Here is a 12,334-nt window from a genome sequence, read left to right on the forward strand (position 1 = left end):
TATTACTATCAAAGGTTTACTAGATTAGAATCGTGTTTTTTACAATAAATTATAACGTTGATTTTGAAAGCAATTTACTAAAAATCCGTATGACCACAAGACTCTAGAAGGCTACTATTTTAAACATCACGTAGCTCAAGTGTCTCCTACTGGAAAGCCTGATGGGCCCTAATTAATTTTGAAATAGCAAATATATTTGCAGAATAGGTAGAGGAAAGGTTCCATCCAAACCAAGGGGATGATATTCCACCATGCCTCAGTCTCATTAACTGTTCTGAGAGGATTGCAACCGTTAGTCCTAAGTAAGTTTCAGAAGAAATTAAGTATCACTTTAATTTGAAAAAAATCATCAGGCTATGGCCTTATTACGGGGGAGATCCTTAAAAGACTCGGAAGAAGGTTTTGGTTCAGTTAACCTGTTTTCCAACCTGTTTAATGCTTGCATTAAGTTAAACTTTTTACCAGATGCATGGAAAGCTGCTGAAAACATAATGATACCAAAACCTGACAAAAAAAACTAAATAAAGTTGAATCGTATCGCCCTATTTCTTTATTGCCAGTCATGTCTAAAATTTATGAGAAACAGATTGTGGAACGAGCAAAGAAAGCTGATACCATCTCACCAGTTTGGTTTCAGGAATACCCATTTAATACAGATGTAATTGAAAAATCTCTAGAAAATAAATGAGTGTACTCTGCTGTCTTTCTTGCTGTTGCACAGGTTTATGACAGAATATGGCATGAAGACCTCCTATATAAAATAAAGTCACTTATCCCTAAGCTAGAAATGCTTAAATTCTTAAATGCCTGCTACTAAAATATTATTTCATTAATCAATATTTCCGTATTAAGCATGAAGGAACATACAGGAAGTGACAGTGACATCAGTGATCTCCCCACAACATTATATGGCACAACTACTACTTTCTGAACTAAAAAATGGCGAATTATACTAAAGGCAGCAAAATTGAAATCACAAATAAAAGGATCATGCCGAAACATGTTTTTGTTAACGGCATGAAAATTCTATATGGCAACAATTCCATGGCAAAATGTCTAGGCATGACCCTGGATACCGAAGCTGAGATGGAAGAAGCATATAGAAAAGAAACAATGAACTCAACATCAAGTTCAGGAAAATGTATTGGTTGCTCGGCCGAACCTCCGAGCTATCAACTTACAACAAGCTAATCTTAATCAGCAGATGCTGATACCACTGTGGAGCTATAGAACTTAGCTGTGGGGGTGCACCAGTGACTCCAATGTCCAGGTGATTCAGAGGTTCCAAAAAAAGACGCTTAATTGTCTCGTAAATGTGCCTTGGTATGTAAACGTTTGTGACCTTCATCGCGACCTAGACATTGAGATGGTTACGGACACTATCAGATTTTCTGATTCCCATCAAAGAAGACTCACGTCCATACGAAAACGTCTAGCCTTTTAAATGTGCATAATGTGACATCTTAAACGGAAAAAACCTTCTGATCTTGCACATGTTAGAACAGTAAGTGATTCAGAGGAAAATGTCTTATTTGTAGTTGTGTGTTAGTAGGTTAAATCAAGTTAAGGTTAATTGTTGGTTGTGAACTAGTTTTAATAAATAAATTTGAAAAAAGACCATATGACTTTGTTGCTTATTAAACAAAAATGGTTGATTTTTTAAAATTTTTTGTTATATTTCTATACCTACTCTATAATAATCATTTTCCGACAGAATTTTCTCAGCGCGAGCTCCCACACCCCTCAACGGTGGCTCCATTCCATGAACTAGGCGGTACACTTCGGATTTCTGCAGATAATCCAGATTTTTCGGCGGTGGCTGATACTTCAGGAAGTTTATGCTGGAAAAAAAGAAAGAAAATGAAAGTTTTCGTTTTCAATTATGCTTTTATATAAAGTCACTCATTGTTTAAATAATAACTATAAAATGTACTTACGAATTTGTTAAGAGCCTTACTGGGAACCATATAACAGTTCGCTTCCCTGGAACTGGATACTATAAATGTCATGACCTCATTCAAACAAACCACATATAGAAAGAAATATAAACCTTATAAATGTTAGCTATTTAGAAGAAACCGAATTTATTATTAAAAGCTTGTATGGTAATTTAGAAACGATAAACAAAATTAGTTGCTTTAGATATACAAATACCTATCATAACAATATAAGCTTCAAATGTTTTGTATCAGTATTACATATTATTTACATTCTCTTCTTTGAATTTTGAATTTAATAATCGTCATATGTAGAGAACTTTTCATTTTACTTCCTTAATTTGAAAAAATCTGCAGATGAAGTACTTCAGTTGTTTTTAATGCACGTAGTAATGACTAATTTAGGCGAAACAAATGGTCGGGGATAGTTTCGAAAGGTCAAAGAAATAATATTTCGCGTCGAAAGTTAGAATCACAAAATATAGAAATATAGAACGGGAACTTAATTTTGCACAGCCTTAAGTATGTTTTACGAGTCCGAATCACTAGACGACCGGACGTAAAAAAATTGTAATTTGATTTGAAATTTAGTGACAGGTTTTTTTCTCTATTTTCGTGTGTAATTGCAAGAAAATTTGTTGTTATTTTTATATGTTTTTTATAGAAATCAAGGTAAATATTATTTGTTTAAATATAAAAGCATAATTGGGTGTTATTTTTCACGATATGAAAGCTCGAATATAATGAAATAGTTTTTAAATGATTCTACTCTGGCGCAGAAGCAGTTTTTAAAAATAAATAATAATGAACTTCAGGAACCCTCTTATAATATCTTACACGAAATTTTCGAGCAGGACGGTTTATTATTTGCATTTCAGACTGACTAGAAGATTATTAACCCTAATGTTGGATATCATTGCTTAACTAAAAGGCAGTTCCCAAATGCAATTTTAATAGTAAGTATTTCATTTAGATTTAAGATATAAATTATTATAAGAAAAGCCATGGTTAAAATATTGAGTAATGACGCCTGCTACTAAATCATAATGGGATCCAATTAGAGCAATTACAGTTGTATGGCTTTGAATCATGTTACCGAGGCACTGCTACTGGCAAACTCTACATGTGACAATAATTATATTAATCAACGCACAGATGGACAGAATCGAGAGATGCAGATGCAATATTCTGGTCATGTCCGTTGAGTGAAAGGTGAATGAAAACCCCATAAGCTTCAGTGGCGAAATTGATCAATAAGTACAATTTAGTTCGTACAAATTCAGACTTTTCAGCGCACTGAAAAAAGGTTTGTGCAAAATTCGACAAAATGTTACATACTGAAAAGTAAAGCTAGGGTAAGGTAAAGTGAGGCTTCAACATGATTTTGGTTAGAAATTTACCGGATGCGATTAATATACACTAACATAGGCTTGTAGTTTCCGTCAACGCCTTGGTGATTTTTTTGAGTTTAGTTGTAATTTATATGAATTGAGTTTCTTTTCATTAACCGCAATATCACTGGTGAAATCAAAGGTTTTCGGTAATATTTCCAAACGAGTTTTGGCAGTTTTATGACAGAAATTTATGTGAACCCAGCTAATCAAGGATGTATGGACTAACAGTCGGTTTTTCGCAAGTTCAGTCTCCAAATCTGAATTAATCAATATTTTTTCGATAAACAGCTCACCTTTTAATACCCAGTCAAATTAAAAAATCTCTTTGTAAATCTTAAAAATGTATCTGTTATTAAATTTTCTTTTTGCGAAATATAAATAATTCTTAATGTTCACTAAACACGTAAATCATTTATGTTACATCTCTGAGAAAGCAATACTATAACAGGTAATTTCAGCATTGTTTCCCATAAACATTTACTGCTATCAAACCTATAGCGTACAAATCCCACAATAAAAAATATTAATTAAATTTTCATTAGAATCAACCGAGCTGTGGACCACTGACTGAAACAAGTTTTAGTAAAATAAAGGGATCAATGTCTGGTTATTATGCTGATTAAGGTAAGATTTCCATTTCTATGTAGACTTCGCGAAATATATGGTCAAAATATTTTCCGTTTAGTTCCTATATATTTTTGGCATATTTCTAGTAACATAGCGAGCTACAACAGGTTACCCTCCACAACTCTTTCAACATGCGGTCTAGCCTTATCATGTAAAAGGCCAACTTTGCATCTATTACTCGCTACTGATTGTCTTTTTTGTATCAATCCTCATCGCTAGATACCTGCAGTAATAATTCGATTCGGTTTTAGTACGTAATACGCTATACTTTGCTGATAAAACAAGGCCTTATGCTCCTGAATATTTCATTGTCAGTCACAATGCGCTACATAAATATCTTGCCCAAATGTTGAAACTACACCGTAGGGCAAAAGTCCAGCTACCATTTTGCTCAAACTTGCCCAACATTGCTCAAAGGAAAGATAAATAAGTTTGGTTCTCATAAAAGTTTATTTGGTTTTGATTGAAAAATTATATCGGCTAAATGGTGACCGCGACTCGCTATGCAACTTTCGGCTCTTTTTAATGTATATTTACGAGATCCTGCAATATCTTAGACGGAATTTCTTCAATTTCGTGACGAATATTGTCTTTAAGACGTTGAATTGTTTGGGACTTCACATAAACTTTTGATTTTAAAAAACCCCATAAAAAAAGTCTGGTGCTGTTATATCCTAAGATCCGGCTGGCATGCTAAATCGTACTTCGCAAAATTAGTCTTCGTGGTAAAACGCCATTCAATAATTGAATTGTTGAACGAGCTGTGTGTCTTGTAGCCCCATCTTGCTGAAACCACATGTCCTCTAGTCCTTGCTCTTCCATTTCAGGCACAAGAAAATTTCGAATTATGTCTTGGTACCGTTTAAAAGTAACAGTAACTGCAACACATTGATCATTTTCAAAAAAATAGAGACTAATGATGTTTCCAGCATGAATAACACACTATACAGTTGTTTTTAGTGAATGCAATGATGTTTCATAAATTAACTGAGGATTCTGTGTTCCCCAACACTGACTGTTCTTTTTATTAACGTGGCCACTGAGAAGAAAATTGACTTTATCGCTCATTATCAATTTAGACGAAAAATCTTCACTTTTATCAGACAGCCTTAAGATTGCATTACTGTACTCAACTCGCTGCTCAGGATCTCTCGGTAGTAATTCTTGGACTAACTAAATTTTGTACGGGAATATTTTCAAATCAGATTTCAACATTCGCCTTATACTGCTTGCAGAAATGTGTAACTGGGAACCACGTCTCCGAATTGATGTTTCTGGAGACTCTGAAGCACCATCGCGCACCAGAGCCACATTTTCAGCGTTACGAGACATCTGTTGTCTTCCAGAACGAGGCCTATCTGCTGTTGTTTCGTTCTGTCGAAAAATCGCATGTAAACGATAAGTTGTGGTTTTATAAGGGCCTGGACGATTAAGATATTTTTGACACAATATTTCCGTTGAACGGCAATAATGGAACGATTATTTTCAATCAATATTGTCACTATTTCTGCTCGTTCTTATGGCGTATATTTATTCATAATAAAATATGGATGTCTACACAACACAATGGTTAAATCAAAACTGAGCTAAACGTCACATAACGAAGATGGCGCGCAATCAAAATGGTAGCGACTCTTGCCCCACATGTTATTATTTTATGTAGAGAAATATAAAAAGCATTGAATTTATAATTTCGGTTTACCTGATTACATTGATACCTCGCATATTCTCAAACAAAAATCGCTGATCTGAATATATGTAATCATAATATATTAATGAAACTTAACTAAACCATTGAGATTACTTTCAATAAACTTATTTCCATTTTAGTATCTTTGGTCATATTGAATCCAACTGTGCGGTATTGCTAGCAAGTCTAATATAGCCGTCATACCAGGTTCGAAAACAAAACAAACTGTGCCATTGTATATGTGTTCCGTGGCATTGTCGATGCTCCATACCATATATCCAGTGATGTTATACAACGCGATATCCCTTTAGAAGCCCTAACTCGTATAATTCGATATGTTTGTCTTAAGTACTTTAAAATAGTACTAGTGCATCCCAGTGTGCTCATAAATTAGCTAAATGTGCGAGGTGATAGTGAAGTGTGTAAACTAAAATGTTTAACACCATCTAATCTGTTTATAGGACATATATAGACTTTAAAATAACATTTAGAATAGGATTAAATAATTAAGTTAATATTTTACACTATAGATCACTTAATGAAGTGATTGTTTACATGTTATGTATATATTGTAATGGTAAGATATGCTTATTACCCACTGGACACTAAGAGTTTTAAATAAAAAATTAGTAATATAACTGAATTTTTAATATTAGTATTATATAACATTATCACATATTTTTTAAATAATAGGCAGAAAATTATAAAATTTGAATTATGAAAGTGCTCATTACTAATTTTACTCTATTATTTTAATAAAATATAAATTCTAGTTAAGTTCTAAAAATTTATAATTAAAATATTGTTCTTAGAAATAAAAACATTAATGAAGGAATACAAAAAATTTGAAACTGAAATATTCTAAAATATCTGCAATATATCTTAATGTTATTATTATTATTATTTATAATGTTTATATTTCTTAAATTTGACTTCCTTTATCCTACCTGTAAATCGGTTTCACTTTATCACCCCATGGCCACACCCTGTTCCATTGGTTGACCTGAAAAAACAAGCCCATTTTAAAACCCATTCACTACTCGTCCTGCCTACCCTTTGGTCTTTCCCACGAGAACTTCGGAATAATCTTCAATAGTTTTGCAAATCTTCTCATCAGACATCTTCAAAGTACGGTATTTAGGAATGGTATCTTCTGGATCACACCATTTCCGACCGCCAGGCAATATAATGGGTCTCTGAGTCCAGTCCATTAGCCGTCGTTCTTCTTCTTCCTGCTATTGCACACGTACGTATAAAGCAAAAAAGTTAAACTGAATATAACTATTACTAAGATCTGATATATAACCAAATAATTTATGATCCAATATATTAGCGCGTAATATTGATTGGATTACACCCAATATATTACGAAAACATTAATGAAACATCGCCGCCTAAATACTTTAATAGATCTAACTTGATAACAACAAAACATTTAATTGCCAATTTGTTAAGTAATTAGGACTTCTTTCAGGGAAGATTATATCAATACAGCGTTTTATATTTTACTCTAAATTACATATATAACATAGTACTTACAGATATTTTCTTTGAACTTAATTTGAGTTTATACTTAGAATAACTATATTTTTTGGTTCCAAAACGATGGAATATTAGGACACGAAAAGATAAGTCTATGTAAGTTGCAGAGCCTCTTAGGATAGCTGATGATAACTCATATTCACAGCACATATATAGGTATAATTGATAGTTGAAAGGTTTCAGAATTAATGATTTTGGTTTATTCTAGAATTTTATTACACTTTAGAATGATTTAGGAAGAACTATACCTTGGACAGCATCAATACTTTTAAAAGAGACCTAACTACTAAAGACCTACCGGATAAATATGCAACAATTGCTCAGGATTTCATCAAAACAACCTAAATTATTGGAAATGAAAAAAAAGGAGCAGTACATATGTCAACTTTGGTCACTGATTAAAAAAAACTTATTGTGGGAAAATATGGGGGGATGTATTTTTTATAAAAACATTATACGCAAATAGTCGGGACAAGCTAATACATCGACGCTCAAACAAGACATACGCTTAACGAAGATTCTTTTGGATATCTGACGGGGTCTAATAGAAACGCTTTATTAGAAACAGTTGAAACGACTGAAAAGGCATTTAAAGAGTCTGCATCACCTTTTTCACGCGATGCAGTAGATTATCTTGAACTTGGGACATATTCATGAGGTTTGATATCATTCAACTATTAAATATTCGCAGCATTTAAATATCAGTGCAGCAAGATTTAGTGAATAATTAACTCAAAACACAAGCACACTTAAATAACCATTAAACAACCTAACCTAACAGTTAAGTTCGATGGTTTTGTCTAAATCCATCAACATTTTTAGAAACCCATGGCATTCCTACTCTATCATATCTTTTTTTTATCCAAAAGCACCTGGCACATATAAGACCTAAACTTATTTAATAATTAATGTATGTAGCCCCATTGATGCACTCTATATAGTTCTAAAATACGCACAGTTTTCACACCTAACTATATTAGTTCAAAGGGTTTTTGTCTCTTCAACCTCCTAGTAAGTACATCATTGCTGGGCAGTTGCAGTACTACGACCTTTTTGTAATCACACAATCTTCCTTAATGCAAGCCGTTTAATTTCCTCGCTAACCATTGGTACTCTTAAATATTTGTGGATATCCTCATTTCTAATACACCATGGACATTTTATATCCTGTAAACGTCAGATTTCTGTATGCAGAATGTAGATGCATATTGGCTTCAAGATTACTTTGAATAATAATAATTTATTATGTAGTGTTAATTCAGATTACCGGATAAGCAACCAGCACATTTGTTAAGCGTCACACAAAGTACTACTCGCTTCTTTTTAACATCATATTTCCACTTGAGCTTAATGTGCAGTGTCATATCAAAGTATTCAACTGGCAGCTAGCCTATTGTTTATGTGAAATCCGCATATGTAGATTTCGTAGAATTCAATCTTAGTTACTACTTCTTAGTCCACTCAGCAATATTATAAATTAGCCGAGAACTTAAGGGAATCTCTCAAGGAACGTTCAGATAAATTAGCGGTTGAGGAGTCAACCGTTTACATATATTTACCCAGAGTGGAAATGATCCAAAAGGAAGAAAAATATCTACATTGGAATTGCTTGCCAAGCAAAACGAAGAGATTTTTTTTGGATAAGTTATACCGCACCAAGTGTAATGGATGTAGAAGTGCTAAAACGGATCAATTATTGAATGGCTGCCATCACCATTGTCCCCAAACCATCATCGGTATTATGATGATATCACGGTAACGCCATATTACGAGAAAGAACGGAAAAAGTTATAGAAAATGATGGAGAATATTTTTATTTCTCAATAAATACCTTTCTAAAGCTGGAAATTATCATAATACATGGAAGCACCTAATAATGGTAAACAGGTAACTTTGAACTTAAGACACAAAGCCTTGAAAAACTAAACAAACGAATTAAAAAAAAACAACATATATCTAAGATTTTCAAAACTAATTATTTTACTATAATGCTTTTATATTCTGTTATATACGTATTTTAAAGAACGATGATCTTTGACCTCAAAACAGGTATTTGGTTAGTCTACTTTAAAAACTTGGAAATCAAATAGTGCTAAATGTCTAGACAGTGAGAATTACATTTACTAAGTAACCAGTTCAAACCTGAATTAACGTAGTTTTGCCGTCTAAAATGCACGACACGATAATAGGTTGTTCAATAGCTCTGGATTCGCTCTTGATCAAAAGAAAATTTAATAGATTTTTGGGTGGCAGAAAGTAAAACTGTACACACTAGATTTTTATATTGGCTTAAAATATAATACAAAATACAATAGAAAGTATCGTTTGAAATTACTAAATAGATTTTGTGCATCGTGTTCGTATATGTCTACCACCATGACCCTTAATAAAAATAAGAGACTGGTATAAACAATTTATCACTACGATATTTTTGCCCAATTATATTATAGAAGAATATATTTTAGTCCAAACAACATACAATCTCATAGAGCTTACAAATTCATAGCGAATAATATCAATATGTCGGAGAAATAAAATGAAAATTCTTTTTGAAACAACCTGCAAAAGCGTCTTTCATGTTTTACAAAAGTTATATAAATATTTTTAAGATAAAATAAAAATATTGATATATCGAACCAAACTATGTGGATATTTTCTGTTACATTTAATACTAAGTATCAAGATGCACTAAACCAATAAAATTAAGTGACAATTTTAAAAGTTTATTAGAAATAATTAAAAATTTCTTACAATGTTGGAAAAATATCTTTAATTTTTTTTAAATATCGAAAAACATCGGCTAACATAAATATAGATATATCCACATATCGGTCAAAAATATATCGATGTTTTTCGGCATCCCTATCCTAAAGTCTGAATTATTCATATCATCAATACAGCCGTGTTCAGATGAAAGATAATTTTTCTTCTTCGTTGCAGGGCCGTTCTTGCAAATTTTAATATCCAGCAAGTCTATAAAACTGTTATTGTTCTATTGTTCTATATTTTTCAAGATAATAAATCAACAAAACTAACACACAACAAGAGGTAACACGTTAGCTATGATCTTTGCAATAAACGCAACCACATACCACACCATTAATTCAACTGCTGTTTCTTTTCTGAAGTGCAATCGCGATAAATCGCTACATAAAATCATTAAAGGTTGCTACGAAAATATATTAAAAAATGTCTAAGCTAGTTTAGTTTATAATTATATTGTTTGTAATTAATTATCTCTTTGTCTACTACTTCTTTGATAGCCCTCGTAGCAAAGTGGCGTTGGAGCCCTTTTATTGGTTTATTGTTGCTAATTCGCTTTGGTTGCCCACACCTGCCTATTTCCGCTAGACATTTTACTTAACGTACTACATTTTAATTATTTGCACTAATTACAATTTAAGTGAACCAACGTGACTTTTCATATAGGTCTTTCTATCTAGATTTCTCGACCTTGATCACACGAATTATGAGTTTAACGAACATAAGTGAAAGAGGATTAGAACATCTCGGTTCGAACTATTAAAGGCGACATGTATGTCACTCCCGCTCCCTAAGTATGCTGTATTATTTATCTCTCCGACATATTTAACAAATCATTTACGCATTTACCTTTGATCGGCATCCAGTAAATCCGGATGCAATCTTGAACATAGCTTCCGCACCCCTAACTAATTATGTAAGATTTTTGGTCGTCCTTCATCTGGGTAATTTTCGAGAAATATGCGACCATTTAAATTCAGAGTCAATCTATGTTTCTTTCGGAGCTGTTCCCTTCATCTTCAGATTTAAATAGAGCATTGCATTATAGAACCATTTATATTAGTATAAAATACACCTCACATATTCTGATTCTTATCACTTGTTTGGCAACAAGAACATTTTTCTCAAGACTTGGACAAAACAACAGAAAAACATATCATTTTACAGCAATTAATGTCGTTGAAACGAACAAAAAAAGAGGAGCAATAATTTATAAAGAACAACACACTCAATCTGCATCTAAAAAAATCGTTATATTTTTCACAAAGCTCTAAAGGTATAATCCGTCAAAAATAGCGTGAACTGGCAAAACACCGTTATTCAAAACATTAGTGTTTTGTTGCTTTGGCGTCTTAAAGTCAGAAATAGATTGCGTATCTAATAAGTTACTTCGAACAGGAACGAGAAAACACCCCGCTGTCATTAAAATGCGATATAGATGTCAATATTGACACTAAGTTGCTGGGATTTTATTGGAAATATTTTAGCCTGTTGCAAATGCACTGAATATTAATATGGGCACTGTCACTAAAATATCTCAAAAAGTGAAGAACAATAAAATGTTAGATCAAGAATTCAATCAAGATTACGTTGATGTTGGCTGCTTTCAAAATAAAATGTCTGAAAAAAGAGTGTAGATATTATGTTCTCGATGTTATCATAGATTAATACCATTATTTCAGAGGGAACAGTTAAGGGAGAACTATTTCAAATTGTCTATGACTCTTTAATTAACTGGAATTTAAGTCCTTGGATAATATATGCATTTTACGTACTATATTGTTTTAATATAAAATTACGATAAACAGTTTAGCACTAGCAAACATTTACACTGCTATGTCAAACCCAAAATAAACTAAAAGTCAATGTTGATGCGACTCGCTATTTAATATTATTTTGGACATAGTATGTATCGAGTTCAAATAGATTTGTTATAAACTTAAATATATTTATATATCTGTGGAAAAAAAACTCTTAAATCCCATGGAATAAATTAATTTACCCATTATATATACCAAAAAAAAACTATAAAATTAACATCGTGATGCTGGAGCTCATGGAAATAATGGAATAAATATATAAAAGGTATAATTATTAGACACTTATAAAAACAGACTATCATCATTATGTTTAAACCCAATTAAGGAAAGCGTACTTAAATATTAAGATAGCGTACAAATAAAACTGCATAGAGTTGAACGATAAGTACGCAAACCTGAGAAGTCAATATCGTTTCATAAATTGTGCAAAATTTAGTCATTTATATTTAAATTAATTCAAACGATAATATCATAATTATAAATTCATAATTAGTTAGCGAAATATGGGTATATTTGAATAAAATATACAGTTAATATAAATGTCTTATTATAAAGGTTCTA

At 32.2% G+C, this 12,334-nt stretch overlaps 1 protein-coding gene across 1 annotated transcript in view; it reads right to left on the reverse strand.

Moving 5' to 3' along the window:
• Zasp67 (Z band alternatively spliced PDZ-motif protein 67) overlaps positions 1–12,334 on the reverse strand; it is a 32,515-nt gene that overhangs the window by 9,224 nt on the left and 10,957 nt on the right. The window contains exons 14-15 of the mRNA XM_076413329.1: positions 6,702–6,883; positions 1,691–1,841 (exon numbers count right to left, since the gene is read on the reverse strand). Of these exons, the coding sequence (XP_076269444.1) occupies positions 1,691–1,841; positions 6,702–6,883 (333 nt within the window). The remainder of the gene's footprint in view (positions 1–1,690; positions 1,842–6,701; positions 6,884–12,334) is intronic.

The sequence above is a fragment of the Rhynchophorus ferrugineus genome, unplaced genomic scaffold, assembly GCF_030347505.1.
Source record: "Rhynchophorus ferrugineus isolate W39M unplaced genomic scaffold, kcgeb_rfMv2 rfM9, whole genome shotgun sequence".
In the NCBI taxonomy this organism is placed as follows: Eukaryota; Metazoa; Arthropoda; class Insecta; order Coleoptera; family Curculionidae; genus Rhynchophorus; species Rhynchophorus ferrugineus.